Source organism: Mercenaria mercenaria, chromosome 19 (assembly GCF_021730395.1).
Source record: "Mercenaria mercenaria strain notata chromosome 19, MADL_Memer_1, whole genome shotgun sequence".
NCBI classification, from domain to species: Eukaryota; Metazoa; Mollusca; class Bivalvia; order Venerida; family Veneridae; genus Mercenaria; species Mercenaria mercenaria.
The window spans coordinates 23,458,945-23,478,430 of record NC_069379.1 but is presented as its reverse complement, the minus strand read 5'-3'; the positions used below and the strand labels follow the sequence as shown (position 1 = coordinate 23,478,430).

The window sequence follows — 19,486 nt, the reverse complement described above, 5'->3', positions numbered from 1 at the left end:
AATAATAACCGGGGTCGTTATTCTATGAGATTCGAAGGGAGTCATCTTTAGGGAGTCAGTAATTTACTTGGAGGGGTCAGTTTTTCTATAGAATAATGACCGGGGGTCGTTATTCTATAGAGTTTTCAAAGGGAGTCAGTTTTTTATAAGGGGAGTCAATATTTTACAGGAAAAGAGTCACATTTTCTATAGAATAATGACCGGGGGGCCGTTATTCTATGGGGGTCGAAATACTTCATTACACCGGCGTTAGTAGCTACCGGCCTTTAGTTTCATATATAACCTACGCCTATGGTACATATAAGTCAAGCGTAGTATTTTCATCTACCTTTTTTGCAGAGATAATCATGACTGTGATACAAATATTTACCTGGTCTATCACGTACAGTACACATGGTACAGTCTGTCTCAAAATGCGTTTAATCATATGTAAAATTTTGTTTATCTGGTTATTTTTCACACATGATATGCATCTTAATTAAGCATCATAAAATAGAAGCACGGATATCAAAACAATCAAACTAGTTTCTGTTGGTAATTTCCGGTACTATAACACCACCATGTGAAAGGCCCTACCTAAGGGTTTAAGATTTCTGATATTTTTCCACATTAGTCTGTTATGTGGTTGCGCATATTTTTAACTCCTGACCGTCGCGATAATTCTGGCTGTTGCGTTCCTTTTACTTGTTGGAGAATTAGATGTGACAATCTGTTATAAGAGCTGATATTTCCTATCACAATAGATATCAGAATTTCTTCGACCACTGTAAGACCCTCATACAGCATATAAGTAACAGTGGTTCGAACAGCTGTATGTATATATTACAGCGCTAGCAAGTATTCACGTTACTGTGATAAAATGGATTCAATGTTCTATGAATTTTGTGGAAATTTGTCGTTTCTGGTATGTTGTTATTACTTACTTTTAACTTTATTTATATGTTATGTGGGTTGTTTTGTGTTTTCGTGGTATATCCAGTCGCTTTTATATTTTATGATTATTCATATTACACATTTTTGATTATATTGATTCAATGACGGCATTGCGGGTATAAATTTGGAAGTTCCAGGGAGTCTCCTGCTACATTTTATCGAAAGGAATATAATTATGTATACATGCGATGTAGCTAGCTTTCCTTTTCACTCCATACAAAAGACAAGGAGGCGTGGTTCATAACCGTGAAGGTATACTTTAGGCATGTTGATATTCTTTAAAACGCTCGAATTTTATCACTCTCGGTCTGAGCTGAGTTGCAAAAACATATTACCTAAATCAAACGCAGAACTGTGTTCCTTTTGATACGTCCGTTATAAGAGCTATGCTAGTTCTAAATCACATGAGTTTAACAGCTAGCTTACAGAATGTCACGCAAGGAAAGTTTTCAAACAGGGCCTGTGTTTTCTCACAGAAAATTTGTTTAAAATTTAAATAGGAGTATAAACATGCGCGCGTAATCTTTTATAATATTGTGTTAAAGAAAAACGTTCTTCATTTGTTATTTATTCTACTATCTTGATATATGTGTTCCATTTTGCAAGTTTTCTATGACCTGCAAATCTTGAGTTTCGCTTTCGTTTCAAGGTTTAAAAAGGTTTGGTAATAATTTGCATGTTTACTTTGGAATTTACATAAATACTATCTGGAATAATCCCGCATCTCTTCATTCCTGTAAATCTTGTTTTTCTTCTACTTCCGCTCAAGATTTGCTGGTATGTATAAAGATTATTAGAGTAATACATTCGTTGTTTTTGTTTTTAATGTATTAAACGGGTAATTTCTGTTGATGCACTCAAGGTCACCCGTTATGGTGAATTAATTAAAGTATTTTGTGGTTGCCCATGAAAAATTGATATTGCTTTTTTCCGTTGGATGCATGCATTATGTATTACAACTGAAGGAATAAAAGTACATTCTATCTATCTATCTATCTATCTATCTATCTGTACAATAAAATACAAACTGACAAAAAGTCTGTATTTAACTAGTTGGAACTCTAAAGTCGTAGTTTGTTTGTGCCTGGGCTTCTTTCGTTTGTATTTATGTCTCTGGTAGAAATAGTTCCTCTTTTCAGAGGAGTTTAAACGTAATTCTATTGCTAAAATTAAAACAGAAGTATAGAGAAGTATTTAATAAAAGGGTCTGGATCGAGTGGAGTTTACAAGCCTGGATCCTTCTCAATGCATTCGTGCTTCGAGCAAGCCGGGCTTGGCATAATCCGCTCAAGCTGAATGCAACATATGAAAATTTGAACAATTACTATATACATATAAGTCCTGTAAACAATAGAATTATCAAGTTTATCTGTATTACGATACATTGCATTAGGTCTGAAATAGTACACCCGAACAAACTTAACACATGTATAAATGTGTGCTACCACAAAAGTACTGGAGGATTTTTTTTATTATTAGACTGTTTCTATGACATTTATTTATGAATGTAGATCTACATAATTATAAATACGATTAATTGATATATAGTAAAGATAAAAATATTTATGAAGATTTTCTACTGTTGAAGTAAATAAATATGGGCATTTGATATCTTTAAAATAAGTGTGTTAGATATTATTGTCTGGGCCACACCAAATTGATGTCTTGTTCTTCGGATTTTTTTCAAAAATATTTGGGGCGAGCGAGCGAAAAAAAATAATTTTTTTTTCAAATCATCATTTATTGATGCGAGCGAAGAGCGATGAAATAAAAAAAAAGTAATTATCGCTTGTGTCATGTTTATCTATCTATCTATCTTCCATGTTTAACACCAGATAAAGTGTATTTCCATCTATATTGTATAAGTCGAAACAATCTTAATTTTGGTTCAGCAAAAATGTGTACGAAATAACCTTATCGGCTGATGCTCAAACAACAGTTTCGGAGAAAAGACTCTTCACTGAAATGGGACTTGGACGTAGTAAGTGAGGAGTCCGAAAATACATTTGTTACTGGATATTTTATTGTGTTCCTCAGTGTAAAAGGCACATGTGGCAGTTAGTGCTTGAATGTTTGTCCCATACATACTTTCAATGGGTCTTCTTTATTAGTATACTTAAGTGGACATGAGAATATTGCCAGGAGTTTCATGTTTGATAATTATCTTTTGAGTTAGGGTACCTGGTTAGAACTTTATTCAAACTAATTTGACTTGATCCTCGGAATATTGAGATAAGCTTTTCATATGCGCAATATCTCCACTCGGTTAGGTTGCCCGACAGAAATATAAAACAATCATTATTGTGACCGTCAAATGATTTGGACTAGTTCGAACTTTTTATCACGTGTTTGCATTTGCAGGGGACATCAATCATTATACATTGAAAATGCAGTTTGTTTTAAACATAATTACTAACAATTGTGATATTACTTATTTTTTTCTTCTCTGACCCCTAATACTTCAAAGGAAAAGACTCTTAATACTTCAAAGAAAAAAAAATGTTTTTACAAGCTGATACTCACGTTTGCTCTTCCATTTCGCCATTTCTTTGGTGTCTTTCCTTTTTATTAATTGTGGTATTTTTCTGGCAGTCCCACATGAATTTGATCGTTGTCCAATTATAATATACAGACAACAAATCTCGTACATGGGATACGCCAGATTTTTCAACATCTAGACAGCGTTGTTAGTGAACGTCATTTTTCGTAGTTTTACGTGATTATTCCCAATGTTGAGCTTTAGCAGCTGTAATTTCTACTCAGCTCCAATTCATTTACAGTACTTGTTATCACTACCAATTTATTCCAAAGATTATTGTCTGTTAACTAGTATATTTTTTCTAATTTAATTTTACACAATTTCATTCATGCAGGCTGCCATTTTTCATGCGTCTTGTATTGACAGTAGCAAATATGGACGGTCGGCGGGTAAAATGAAAATAAAAGTACTGAAAATGACTTTTATTTTTATTTCGTTTTGTCAAAAATAGGGTCTGCGCTCCCGTAAACTAGAAAATTAAAAAATGCTGGCCTAAATAACAAGCTAGGTGCGTTTAAGGAGATGTCACGGCTGAGATAGTTTAGCATTATTACAATACACAGTCGGTATTGAAATTGTGTTTCCAATACATGTGCTCATTAGATAAATCCTCAATATCGATGTGAAAATAAGGGATGTGTTTTGTATGATTGCAACACTGTGAGTTGCTCTAATTACTGACAAATGACTGAAACAATAGGAATTCGTACGAGAGATGAATAGACAAAACGACAGTGAGGTAACAATATATTCTTTTATTATTTTAATGTACGAGTTGTAAGCTACAATAAAGAATACCCATTTTATGAAAATCAAACTGGAAGTTAGAAATAACAGAAAAAAAATTAATTAGGTCATGAGTCATCATATACCTGTCAAAATTTGTCATTAGTTTTCACGAGCTGTCAAAATTACTTTTATCTCTCTATTCTGCAAATGCATTGTTTTTGAAAGTATCTTGGACGGATATTGTTGTGTGTAACTTACTTTACATTCCACATTAATATTTGTGCTTGGAATTGCTTTGTTGAGCTCACCGACGTCACATATGAATGTCTATTGTTTTAGTTTACTGTCTATATATGAGCTTAAGTTAAACAAAAACTTAGCACCGTCCTCCCAAAGTGTGTCTGCAACACTGTATAATCTTCGAGGCTCCACTTGAGACTCTTTTGTTATGTAGCAGCCAACAACTGTGACTTTTGCTCTCTTAAGCTTTGACTGAATGTCTTCTAAATTTCCACTGTCTGATGGTTCGCCGTCGGAAAGAACAAGAATTGTTCCTTTCTGGTAGACAATGGAAACTATTTGGTTGAATCACAATATAACAGTTTTTGGAAAGAACTGAATATTCTTTGGTTTTTGTTATTCACCGGAAATTCAAAAAGTGACATCACCTTAAACTTCGGAATTTCCACCTTTTTTTTTCGTTCCTACTGATTTCGACCCAGCGCAATAAATACGCCAGGTGCGGGCGGTCAAAAAAAAATTAAAATATTTTTTTTTTCATTTCCCGTCAAATTGGTGCGGGAAATCCGACGAACAGGTAATCAATTTGGTGTGGCCAGTACACATAAATAATAATTGCTATTACTGAGAATGATTGCAAATTAAACGTTTTTTTTTTTTAAAGAATAAAACCATTCTACTGCAAGATCAGCCGATACTCACTTCCTGTTTCTTGGACACACTTCCGGTCTGGATCACATGCGGTTTTCTTTGGATTGCATCGCCTCCTTTCGTCGTGTTTATGCTGAAATGTTGTGGAAAACCTCTGCCATTCTCTCACATTCATGTCGTCAAAATTGTATGTTTTCAAGAAATCTTGTAGAAACAACTCCGATATAGCCGACCATTTACTATCTATAAAATAAACTAATTTTATCAAAATCTTTATTGAATTGATTTAGCCTACTAAAATGCTTCACAGTCAGTCTATTTCTTACCGCGAGTAATTACATTGTTTTAGTTTTGAATTTTACTATCAATGTTTGCAGCTGGAGATAAAGGCATTCTCCTCCTCCTCAAACTTGCAGATAGGTTCTTGAGATATAAGGCGTTTTTTGGAATTTAACTTATAAATATGTCTTACAAACAAAAATAGACCTCTTTTTAAATAGTGTGCACATGTTTGGAAACGTTGATGATATTCAATAACTGAAGATGTTACGCAATGCACATATGTTAGCATGCATAATGTACATATCATTGTGTATTTACTAATAGGCAGTGTGTATCACTCTGATATGTTTAGAGGAGCTACATTTTTTATTTCGGCTTATGTATGGACCTATGTGTGAAGGGCTGCAGACTTTGCCTTTGTCCGCCATGGTTGCTATGGGTGTCAGGACTGGAACATTGGTAAGTTATCGTTACTGTAACTGTTTGTATGTTGACTGATATAAAATGTATTGATTGACTTCATGATTTTTTTTGACTCAGTGGTCAATTTGAACGTTTTGTCAAACACAGCGCTGTGCTTTCTCTCATTACATTGAGCCTTGTATATAATAAAACATGCCTGTTCAAAAAGTATATCTATACCAACATGGTTTTTGCTTTAGTACAAAAGCAATTATACTGTTTTGTTTATACTAATTTGTTTTAGCACGATTGTAAAGAAAGATTGTTATCACTTGCATCTGTCCTTTCTTGCATTTCTTATCTCAACACTTATCGTCCTATAACGTAACATTTAACTCATTGACCAACAAATATATTTATATATTTTACAGTTACTGGCGACCCTTCTGATCGAGGTACAAAAGCGTCATGGAATAAGAACTTCCGGTGTACTGTTTGCTTTCTGGTTCCTACTCATCACGACGGAATCGTTCAGATTTTATTCATATCTAATTTCACAGGTACAGTACATCAGATGTATGTAAAATCTTAGACGCGTAAACGTACCTAAAACATGTCCAGAAAATGTAAAAAAAACTGTTTGCTATTTCTGACCTAACACGTTGATGTTTCACGTGGAGTTGCAAGTGTAGACTCACCTGGGGAGGTTCAAGTGAGGAAAATGTTTGTTCCGGATACAAAATGGCGGAATTCAATTAAAATTCGAGAAGGTGGGAGCTTTTTTCAATTGCTTACTGACACTGGTTTATAAAAAGCACCGGTCGTACGATGTGACAAATGGTCTTTACAACCCTCGGGATTCGGGATTTTATTTCATCATTCTAGCTGCTAGAATAACGATTGAAAATTACATCTGAGCGGAAGCGGAATGTGTTTGAAGTCAGCTGTAGAGTGCATAAATCAGCAATTCTCTAAGTGGAGGAAAACCCTTTAAAAAATTGAACGTAATTCCTTTGTTCTGTTTCGCTATATTTGTATTATACAGCTGTACCTTTCCTTACTGGAAAAAGTAATCTTCTTATCAATTTGTAAATAACTCGGTAACAATTTTGTTTCCAGAAGTAACATTTTCCTCACTTGAATCTCCACAGTCGCATGTAAATATATATTAATGATATGAGTACTTGCACCCAATATGACTTCTGTAATAACTGAAGAAATACAGCTAACTTGCACCCAATATGACTTCTGAAATAACTGAAGAAATACAGCTAACTTGCACCCAGTATGACTTCTGAAATAACTGAAGAAATACAGCTAACTTGCACCCAGTATGACTTCTGAAATAACTGAAGAAATACAGCTAACTTGCACCCAGTATGACTTCTGTAATACTGAGAAATACAGCTAACTTGCACCAGTATGACTCTGAAATACTAAAGAAATACAGCTAACTTGCACCCAGTATGACTTCTGTAATAACTGAAGAAATACAGCTAACTTGCACCAGTATGACTTCTGTAATAACTGAAGAAATACAGCTAACTTGCACCCAATATGACTTCTGTAATAACTGAAGAAAAACAGCTAACTTGCACCCAATATGACTTCTGTAATAACTGAAGAAATACAGCTAACTTGCACCCAGTATGACTTCTGTAATAACTGAAGAAATACAGCTAACTTGCACCCAATATGACTTCTGTAATAACTGAAGAAATACAGCTAACTTGCACCCAATATGACTTCTGTAATAACTGAAGAAATACAGCTAACTTGCACCCAATATGACTTCTGAAATAACTGAAGAAATACAGCTAACGATTTTATGATTTCAGCTTTACTGCGTTACACATGTGGTATTCTACATTTATTATGCCTTTGTCGTCGTCCAGTTTATAGTGCACTGTTTCTCTGACAAAGCCGGACTACTTCCTTCTGACAAGGTAAGAGACTGCCAGTTTAGGTATTGGGCCAATGTTAGGTTTTACATAACTAAACTATAGCAGAACATTAGTGTATGTTAATTATTAACTCAATTTCTAGATACTTACTCGAAATTTTGACTTAGTAGGCCCTTAGAAACAATCGTAGATGTACAGGTCCTGACCAAAGATATGTTTCTTATGTAGACCCAGTTTAGGAACTGTAGATAATCCCTACATAAACGTGTAGTTACGAGTTTTACTTAGATTTGGGACATGGATAGCTCTAGATTTTGAGGAGAGGTCATAGAACCAGGTAGTGTTAGAACTTACAACATTTCACTGTTTTCACCATATCTGGAAAGGCTCTGTGGCTTGCTACGTAGGTCATACATTGATATATCGTAGTATATGCTTAAGTCCTTACATGCTGGGTACCATATATGAATGTTTTGGTACTTTACAGTTTTATTATCTAAGAGTAAATAAAAGTAGCCATTTGACATCGGACAGATATTCAAATTTTGATTATTGTTTCTCGAACTATAGACTTAGTGGTTAATAAATGACAGTCACCTTGCACTAATGTTTTTTCCATACTTGATCCCTCTCTAACCGTTATACTTCACACCGTACATTTCTGAAATTTGTATTTACAGTTATCAATGACAAATATCAAAGGAATATAGAAAATGAGGAAAATCCGAACATATCTTTAATTCTATTCTTTTTTTAACCTTCGCCCACTTTAAAAACCAAATTTAAATAAAAGATATTATCAGACGAGCAAATATCTTTTAATAAGAAAATAGAGATGAAGACATTAGATTTTCTCGAAATGGTTAAGTATTACACAAAAACCATGTCCTCATCTTAGAGACTTTATTGTCTTTATTCTCCTGTTTTTCGCTCGTTGGTATATTTTTTTTTGACATTATTATGCATTTTAGACGTTTTAAGAAATGCTTGCTTCAAGAAGAATTTAAGTTATTAGCAAGAAAAATTGTGCGTTATTCAGAACATTTGTGAAATGTAACGTACGTTTATTTATTGCATTCTGCATGTACTGCAGTTCAAAATTCATATTATGTTTGCTGTTTTGGTTGACCAATCTTACCAAAATTGTCCATGTGGAATCTATGGAATTTTGTTGACTTGACAGAAATGTACATAGTAGACTGCATGCCTCTATTTAACTAGAATTGGTATTTTGTACTACATATTAAAAGTCGTGTATTTTGCTACCTATTGAACGAACAGGTTCCATGTCCGCAAGACCATGCTTCCACTCTCAACCGGATCACATACACGTGGATGACCAGGTATCAAGATTAACAAGTTAAAGTTATATTATTTATAAATATATATATATGTTTTATTTTTGCGATGCTGTTTTATGTGTTTCAGTTAGATTGTTACAAATATCGAATGCTTTTAATAAAACATAATTGTTTGAAAAATGTTACTAAGAGGGACGGCATTCCATGCAAACATTATGATTTACAACATTGGATTTATATGCCAAACATTTTTTTCTTCATCTTATGCTCGGAGCAGCAGCTTCCAGGTGGCCAACGAGTCGAGGTCTGGGTTATCATGAATGATCATCTAATGCTACGAATTGTTGATTGACAATGTACTGAAAATAATTACAACGCCGCATCCTTATGTGACAAACTTGTCTTGCAGCTTGTTTTTCAATTATCTAGCGCAGTAGTTTATTTCAAAGCTACCTGACGCATGACCGTTGTCACCTCGTGCAGGTCGTGCTGTATTTCATGCTATTCACATCCTGTATATACAAATATAATAGGGTTATTTTAACTGTAGCTCGATCCACTGGCACCAGAACAGAAAGAAAATGCCTCTGTACATGTTATACCCTACCCCTAGTTATTCTATAGAATACCTACGGGTAAGGTATAAATTTTACAGAGGCATTTTCTTTCTGTTCTGGTGCAAGTGGCTCGATCTGAGATGCTGTTATTCGGCTCGAGTGGATTTTGCCAGATCGGATCTCACGAGGCGCACAAGAGCCGAGTGTGATCCGTCTTTTCACAATCCACGAGAGCCGAATATGAAATCCCTGATTGAACTACTGTTATAATAACCCTTTGATTATATACCTCCACCTTTTTGTTTTGTTTACTTGCTATCCATATTTGTTGATGTTAAAATGAAATGAGTGATGTTTTTGTGTGCGCTATTTATATATCTGTGTCAGCTCATGCATATTAAATGAAAGTAGTCCGGCAACATACTACACAAAAGGTATAATACGGATTTTTTTTTGGGCCTACACATATCTGCTTGTGAAATACAACCCTAATGTTTGGCAGAATTTATGTAGGTATATGATAAAAGTCGATTTAACTTACAAAGAACAAGTGCACGTCAAAATTGACCCAGCATTTGTTTATTAAAATTAGTGTCAAATTTATTCATGTGAAATTACCTCAAAATGTTTTGAAGTGTTAATAAAAAAAAAGCGATCCAGTTATTTTGGTATGTACATGATGTAGCAAAGCAGATGTGATTGCTTGGCTGCGTTTGGTAAAGAATTTCGATTCGGAATTAACTGGAATTTAATTTCTTTTTTATTTTCATCAATGATGTCATTAAATGTCGATTTTATCATTGAATGTTGTCATACCATTTTTAAATTAATAAATGCTGGATAAAATCATTAAATCAACTGCTGCTTGCAATCTCGGCGTCTAATAATAGCCTTAATAGTTTGATGTTTTGTTTATCCATTTCGACAATTAAAATTACGAAGATTTCTTTTACGCTATGAATTATTATTTCCAGTTTCATGATTTTTTTTTCAGTTTAGTGTATTCTGTTTACAAGAAAACCTTTCAGCGTGAAACAATGTGGAATCAGACCTACAGTTTGCAGTCATCACTGATTGGTACACGGCTAGAGATGAGGTGGAAAAGAGAAATAGAAAAGAAGAGAGAAAGGCATTTATCTTTTTACACTTCACAGACGTTTCTTCCTTGATTGATCGTTAATGCTGTTTTGTTCTTTCTATATTGAAATATTGCATTCTGACATGACCATGATGCGGTGTTGCATGCTGCATTCGCAATATTGAAATATTGCATTCTGACATGACCATGATGCGGTGTTGCATGCTGCATTCCCAATATTGAAATCTTGCATTCTGACATGACCATGCTGCGAGGTTGCATGCTACATTTGCTATATTGAAATCTTGCTTCCTGACATGACCATGCTGCGAGGATGCATGCTGCATTTGCTGTATTGGAATCTTGCTTTCTGACATGACCATGATGCGGTGTTGCATGCTGCATTCGCTGTATTGAAATCTTGCAATCTGACATGATCATGCTGTGATGTTGCATGCTGCATTCGCTGTATTGAAATCTTGCAATCTGACATGATCATGCTGTGATGTTGCATGCTGCATTCGCTATATTGAAATCTTGCAATCTGACATGATCATGCTGTGATGTTGCATGCTACCTTTGCTGTATTGAAATCTTGCATTTTGACATGACCATGCTGCGGGGTTGCATGCTGCATTCGCAATATTGAAATATTGCATTCTGACATGATCATGCTGCGGTGTTGCATGCTACATTTGCTATATTGAAATCTTGCATTCTGACATAACCATGCTGTGGGGTTGCATGCTGTATTCGCAATATTGAAATATTGCTTTCTGACATAACCATGCTAGGGTGTTGCGTGCTGCAATTGCTGTATTGAAATCTTGTTTTCTGACATGACCATGATGCGGTGTTGCGTGCTGCAATTGCTGTATTGAAATCTTGCTTTCTGACATGACCATGCAGTGATGTTGCATGCTGCATTTGCTGTATTGAAATCTTGCTTTCTGACATGACCATGATGCGGTGTTGCATGCTGCATTCGCTGTATTGAAAACTTGTTTTCTGACATGACCATGCAGTGATGTTGCATGCTGCATTTGCTGTATTGCAATCTTGCTTTCGGACATGACCATGCTGTGATGTTACATGCTGCATTTACTGAATTAAAATGCGGTGGTGCATGCTGCATTTGCTGTATTGAAATCTTGCTTTCTGACATGATCATGCGTGAGTGCATGCTGCATTTGCTGTATTGAAATCTTGCTTTCTGATATGACCATCCTGTGATGTTGCATGCTGCATTTGGTGTATTGAAATCTTGCTTTCTGACATGACCATGCTGTGATGTTGCATGCTGCATTTGCTGTATTGAAATCTTCCTTTCTGACATGACCATGCTGTGATGTTGCATTCTGCATTTACTGTATTGAAATGCGGTGTTGCATGCTCCATTTGCTGTTTTGAAATCTTGCTTTCTGACATGACCATGCTGTGATGTTGCATGGTGCATTTGCTGTATTGAAATCTTGCTTTCTGACATGACCATGCTGTGATGTTGCATGCTGCATTTGCTGTATTGAAATCTTGCTTTCTGACATGACCATGCTGTGATGTTGCATGCTGCATTTACTGTATTGAAATGCGGTGTTGCATGCTCCATTTGCTGTATTGAAATCTTGCTTTCTGACATGACCATGATGCGATGTTGTATGCTGCATTTACTGTATTGAAATATTGCTTTCTGACATGACCATGCTGTGATGTTACATAATGTATTTACTGAATTGAAATGCGTCGTTGCATGCTGCATTTGCTGTATTGAAATCTTGCTTTCTGACATGACCGTGCTGTGATGTTGCATGCTGCATTTGCTGTATTGAAATCTTGCTTTCTGACATGACCATGCTGTGATGTTGCATGCTGCATTTACTGTATTGAAATGCGTTGATGCATGCTGCATTTGCTGTATTGAAATCTTGCTTTCTGACATGACCATGCTGTGAGGTTGCATGCTGCATTTCCTGTATTGAAATGCGGTGTTGCATGCTGCATTTGCTGTATTGAAATCTGGCTTTCTGACATGACCATGATGCGATGTTGCATGCTGCACTTGCTGTATTGAAATCTTGTTTTCTGACATGACCATGCTGCGATGTTGCATGCTGCATTTATTGTATTGAAATCTTGCTTTCTGACATGACCATGCTGTGATGTTACATGCTGCATTTACTGAATTGAAATGCGGTGTTGCATGCTGCATTTGCTATATTGAAATCTTGCTTTCTGACATGACCATGCTGTGATGTTGCATGCTGCATTTGCTGTATTGAAATCTTGCTTTCTGACATGACCGTGCTGTGATGTTGCATGCTGCATTTGCTGTATTGAAATCTTGCTTTCTGACATGACCGTGCTGTGATGTTGCATGCTGTATTTGCTGTATTGAAATATTGCTTTCTGACATGTCCATGCTGTGATGTTGCATTCTGTATTTGCTGTATTGAAATCTTGTTTTCTGACATGACCATGGTGCGTTGTTGCATGCTTATTTACTGAATTGAAATGCGGTGTTGCATGCTGCATTTGCTGTATTGAAAACTTGCCTTCTGACATGTCCATGCTGTGATGTTGCATGCTTCATTTGCTGTATTGAAATCTTGCTTTCTGACATGACCATGCTGTGATGTTGCATTCTGTATCTGCTGTATTGAAATGCGATGTTGCATGCTGCATTCGCTGTATTGAAATATTACTTTCTGACATGTCCATGCTGTGATGTTGCATGCTGCATTTGCTGTATTGAAATTTTGCTTTCTGACATGACCATGCAGTGATGTTGCATGCTGCATTTGCTGTATTGAAATCTTGCTTTCTGACATGACCATGATGCGGTGTTGCATGCTGCATTCGCTGTATTGAAAACTTGTTTTCTGACATGACCATGCAGTGATGTTGCATGCTGCATTTGCTGTATTGCAATCTTGCTTTCTGACATGACCATGCTGTGATGTTACATGCTGCATTTACTGAATTAAAATGCGGTGGTGCATGCTGCATTTGCTGTATTGAAATCTTGCTTTCTGACATGATCATGCTGTGATGTTGCATGCTGCATTTGCTGTATTGAAATCTTGCTTTCTGACATGACCATCCTGTGATGTTGCATGCTGCATTTGGTGTATTGAAATCTTGCTTTCTGACATGACCATGCTGTGATGTTGCATGCTGCATTTGCTGTATTGAAATCTTCCTTTCTGACATGACCATGCTGTGATGTTGCATTCTGCATTTACTGTATTGAAATGCGGTGTTGCATGCTCCATTTGCTGTTTTGAAATCTTGCTTTCTGACATGACCATGCTGTGATGTTGCATGGTGCATTTGCTGTATTGAAATCTTGCTTTCTGACATGACCATGCTGTGATGTTGCATGCTGCATTTGCTGTATTGAAATCTTGCTTTCTGACATGACCATGCTGTGATGTTGCATGCTGCATTTACTGTATTGAAATGCGGTGTTGCATGCTCCATTTGCTGTATTGAAATCTTGCTTTCTGACATGACCATGTTGCGATGTTGTATGCTGCACTTACTGTATTGAAATATTGCTTTCTGACATGACCATGCTGTGATGTTACATAATGTATTTACTGAATTGAAATGCGTCGTTGCATGCTGCATTTGCTGTATTGAAATCTTGCTTTCTGACATGACCGTGCTGTGATGTTGCATGCTGCATTTGCTGTATTGAAATCTTGCTTTCTGACATGACCATGCTGTGATGTTGCATGCTGCATTTACTGTATTGAAATGCGTTGATGCATGCTGCATTTGCTGTATTGAAATCTTGCTTTCTGACATGACCATGCTGTGAGGTTGCATGCTGCATTTACTGTATTGAAATGCGGTGTTGCATGCTGCATTTGTTGTATTGAAATCTGGCTTTCTGACATGACCATGATGCGATGTTGCATGCTGCACTTGCTGTATTGAAATCTTGTTTTCTGACATGACCATGCTGCGATGTTGCATGCTGCATTTATTGTATTGAAATCTTGCTTTCTGACATGACCATGCTGTGATGTTACATGCTGCATTTACTGAATTGAAATGCGGTGTTGCATGCTGCATTTGCTATATTGAAATCTTGCTTTCTGACATGACCATGCTGTGATGTTGCATGCTGCATTTGCTGTATTGAAATCTTGCTTTCTGACATGACCGTGCTGTGATGTTGCATGCTGCATTTGCTGTATTGAAATCTTGCTTTCTGACATGACCGTGCTGTGATGTTGCATGCTGTATTTGCTGTATTGAAATATTGCTTTCTGACATGTCCATGCTGTGATGTTGCATTCTGTATTTGCTGTATTGAAATCTTGTTTTCTGACATGACCATGATGCGGTGTTGCATGCTTATTTACTGAATTGAAATGCGGTGTTGCATGCTGCATTTGCTGTATTGAAAACTTGCCTTCTGACATGTCCATGCTGTGATGTTGCATGCTTCATTTGCTGTATTGAAATCTTGCTTTCTGACATGACCATGCTGTGATGTTGCATTCTGTATCTGCTGTATTGAAATGCGATGTTGCATGCTGCATTCGCTGTATTGAAATATTGCTTTCTGACATGTCCATGCTGTGATGTTGCATGCTGCATTTGCTGTATTGAAATTTTGCTTTCTGACATGACCGTGCTGCGGTGTTGCATGCTGCATTTGCTGTTTGAAATCTTGCTTTCTGACATGACCATGCTGCGGTGTTGCATGCTGTATTTGCTGTATTGAAATTGCTTCTGCTGTCATGCTGTGATTGCATTCTGTATTTGCTGTATTGAAATCTTGCTTTCTGACATGACCATGCTGCGATGTTGCATGCTGTATTTGCTGCATTGAAATCTTTCTTTCTGACATGACCATGATGCGGTGTTGCATGCTACATTTGCTGTATCGAAATCCTGCTTTCTGACATGACCATGCTGCGGTGTTGCATGCTACATTTGCTGTATCGAAATCTTGCTTTCTGACATGACCATGATGCAGCGTTGCATGCTGTATTAACTGTATTGAAACCTTGCTTTCTGAAATGGCCATGCTGCGGTGTTGCATGCTGTATTTGCTGTATTAAAAACTTGCTTTCAGAAATGGCCATGCTGTGATATTGCATTCTGTATTTGCTGTATCGAAAACTTGCTTTCAGAAATGGCCATGCTGTGATGTTGCATGCTGTATTTGCTGTATCGAAAACTTGCTTTCTGACATGTCCATGCTGTGATGTTGCATGCTGTATTTGCTGTATCGAAAACTTGCTTTCAGTAATGGCCATGCTGTGATGTTGCATGCTGTATTTGCTGTATAGAAAACTTGCTTTCTGACATGACCATGCTGCGATGTTGCATGCTGTATTTGTTGTATTGAAAACTTGCTTTCTGACATGTCCATGCTGTGATGTTGCATGCTGCATTGGCTGTATTGAAAACTTGCTTTCTGACATGATCATGCTGCGGTGTTGCATGCTGTATTTGCTGTTTTGAAAACTTGCCTTCTGACATGTCCATGCTGCGATGTCACATGCTGTATTTGCTGTATTGAAAACTTGCTTTCTGACATGACCATGCTGTGATGTTGCATGCTGTATTGAAAACTTTCCTTCTGACATGATCATGCTGCGATGTTGCGTGCTGCATTTGCTGTATTGAAAACTTGTCTTCTGACATTACCATGCTGCGATGTTGCGTGCTGTATTTGCTGTATTGAAAACTTGCTTTCTGACATGACCATGCTGCGGTGTTGCGTGCTGTATTTACTGTATTGAAAACTTGCTTTCTGACATGACCATGCTGCGGTGTTGCATGCTGCATTTGCTGTATTGAAAACTTGCTTTCTGACATGACCATGCTGCGATGTTGCATGCTGCATTTGCTTTATTGAAATATTGCTTTCTGACATGACCATGCTGCAGCGTTGCCTGCTACATTCGCTGTATTGAAATCTTGCTTCCTGACATGACCATGCTGCGGCGTTGCATGCTACATTTGCTGTATTGAAATCTTGCTTCCTGATATGACCATGATGCGGTTTTATATGCTGCATTTGCTGTATTGAAATCTTGCTTTCTGACATGACCAGGCTGCGGGGTTGCATGCTGCATTTGCTGTATTGAAATATTGCATTCTGACACGACAGTGATGCGGTGTTGCATGCTGCATTTGCTGTATTGAAATCTTGCTTCCTGACATGACCATGCTGTGATGTTGCATGCTGCATTGGTTGTATTGAAAATTTGCTTTCTGACATGACCATGCTGCGATGTTGCATGCTGCATTTGCTGTATTGAAAACTTGCTTTCTGACATGTCCATGCTGCGATGTTGCATGCTGCATTTGCTGTATTGAAAACTTGCTTTCTGACATGACCATGCTGCGATGTTGCATGCTACATTTGCTGTATTGAAATATTGCTTTCTGACGTGACCATGCTGCGGGGTTGCATGCTGCATTTGCTGTATTGAAATCTTGCATTCTGACATGACCACGATGCAGCGTTGCTTGCTACATTTGCTGTATTGAAATCTTGCTTCCTACATGACCATGCTGCGATGCTTGGTTTACCAGAATGCTAGGAATGATCCTTGTAAATAACTTCCATTATTACTTTTTAATATAGAACTGAGAGAAGAGATAATGTGAGCGTTATTGTTGAGCCCGTTGGCGATCTGTCGACATCCTGCAACTCTGAGTGTACACCGTTATTGTCACAGGGAGAAAGGCAAGAACAAAAGAAAAACACTAAAGTAAGTATATTAATCAAAACTCCTAACGCACCCTGAATAGTTTTTGCAATATCTTCATAATTCTAACAGTATATTAATCAAATTTCATACACATCTACAAAAATATTATATTTTATTTTATGTTTTTCGGTGGTTTATCGAAATATAACGGTGAATTATATCCTGATAAACTCACTGGCCACTCAGTGAAAATTATCAAATCTGATACCCGGATTAACGTCAAAAAGTTTACCGAGCGTACTGAAAGCCGGAAACAATATGACGATGACGTCGTTAAAATGACGTCATCTTTGCGATGCTTCCTGATAAAATTTCCCGCAAATTTCGACATTTTATTGAAATAAACACAACAAAAGTAGAGTTTTAGACATAAAATAAACAGAAAAATTGTTGGTATCGATGTAATATCACGGTAATTTCACTCGTGAACACCAAAAGTTGTTATTTTCACTCGTGGCTGCGCCACTCGTGAAAATATCACTTTTGGTGCCCACTCGGTGAAATTATAACGTGATATTACACCGAAACCAACAATTATCCTCTATGCAATTTGTATTGTGGCATGCAATACCCTCCATGTATGTTTTTGTACCAAGTGTGTAGATGGCTGATCCTTCTAGATATATTTTTCTCAAATAGCTAAACAAACTGGTGTTCATATATACAAAGCATACGGGGGCTATATATGAGTCTAGCATATCCGTTATATTAAATATTTACAATGATAATACAGCGGACAGGTCACTAATATGCAAGGTCAAGGTCAGATTTAGAGGTCAAGTATTAATTTCGTGTCCGTACTGCTGTTAGGACTTTCATAAAACTAGCAGCAACTGTTTACAATTCAGATCACTAGGTTTAAGGTCAACGACACAACAGGAGGCCAAAGTTCAAATAGATTTACTTTTTAGCTCACCTGAGCCAAAGGCTCAGAGTGAGCTATTGTGATCGCTCACCGTCCGGCGTCCGTCCACACTTTCCTTTAAACAACATCTCCTCCTAAACCACCGAGCCAATTTTGATAAAACTTCACAGGGATGATCCTTGGATGGTCCTCTTTAAAAATTATTCAAAAAATTGAATTCCGTACAGAACTCTGGTTGCCATGGCAACCGAAAGGAAAAACTTAAAAAATCTTCTCGTCCAAAACCACAAGGCCTAGGGCTTTGGTCACATGGTTTATATAGACTTATATAGGGAAAAACTTTGAAAATCTTCTTGTCCAAAACCATAAGGCCAAGGGCTTTGATATTTAGTATGTAGCATCATCTAGTGGGCCTCTACAAAGATTGTTCAAATTTTCCCCCTAGGATATAATATGGCCCCACCCTGGGGGTCACATTGTTTCTATAGACTTGTATAGGGAAAAGCTTTGAAAATCTTCTTGTCAAAAACAAAAGAGCCTAGGGCTTTGATATTTGGTATGTAGCATCATATTGTGGCCTCTACCAAGATTGTTCAAATGATCTCCCTAGGATGAAATATGGCCCCGCCCAGGGGCGTCACATGATTTATATAGACTTGTATAGGAAAAAAACTTTTAAAATCTTCTTGTCTGAAACCACAAGACCTAGGCTTTTGATATTTGGTATGTAGCATTGCCTAGTGGTCTACTACCAAAATTATGTCCGTGGGGTGAAAGAGACCCTGCCCTGGGTGTCCCAAGTTTTACATAGATTTATATAGGAAAAAACTTTAAAAAATCTTCTTGTCTGAAAGTTCAAGGCCTATGCCTTTGATATTTTGTATGTATCATTGCCTAGTTGATCTCTAACAAGATTGTTCAAATTATGCCCCTGGGGTGAAAAGAAGCCCCGCCCCAGGGGTCACTTGATATATGAGTTATATAGGAATAAATACTTAAAAAAATATGAGATCATATTTCCTAGACGACCCCAAGTGATAAAGGTCACCAGACTGTGACCTGACCTACTGACCTACTTTCTTGTTTTTTAAGATACAGCCATGAAATTTGGATGACATGTACAGTTTTGCACACCAATCTTAAAACTGACTTTCAGTGATCATGAATATGACCTACTGACCTACTGACCGACTTTCTTGTGTTTGAAGCTTTTGCAAAGAAATTTGTTCAAATAAGCAACTTAACTCAGGTTAGCGATATAGGGC

The 19,486-nt window shown here is 36.9% G+C and overlaps 1 protein-coding gene across 2 annotated transcripts in view; it reads left to right on the top strand.

Annotated features, from left to right (window-relative positions):
• The first annotated feature begins 751 nt into the window (after positions 1-751).
• The window catches only part of LOC123542307 (multidrug resistance-associated protein 1-like), a 127,627-nt gene continuing 108,892 nt past the window's right edge, over positions 752-19,486 (top strand). For both annotated transcript variants that reach the window (XM_053532148.1, XM_053532147.1), the window contains exons 1-8: positions 752-904; positions 5,106-5,279; positions 5,699-5,833; positions 6,208-6,336; positions 7,615-7,722; positions 8,962-9,023; positions 10,533-10,667; positions 17,230-17,356. In XM_053532148.1, the coding sequence (XP_053388123.1) occupies positions 860-904; positions 5,106-5,279; positions 5,699-5,833; positions 6,208-6,336; positions 7,615-7,722; positions 8,962-9,023; positions 10,533-10,667; positions 17,230-17,356 (915 nt within the window). In that variant the 5' untranslated portion in view covers positions 752-859. The remainder of the gene's footprint in view (positions 905-5,105; positions 5,280-5,698; positions 5,834-6,207; positions 6,337-7,614; positions 7,723-8,961; positions 9,024-10,532; positions 10,668-17,229; positions 17,357-19,486) is intronic.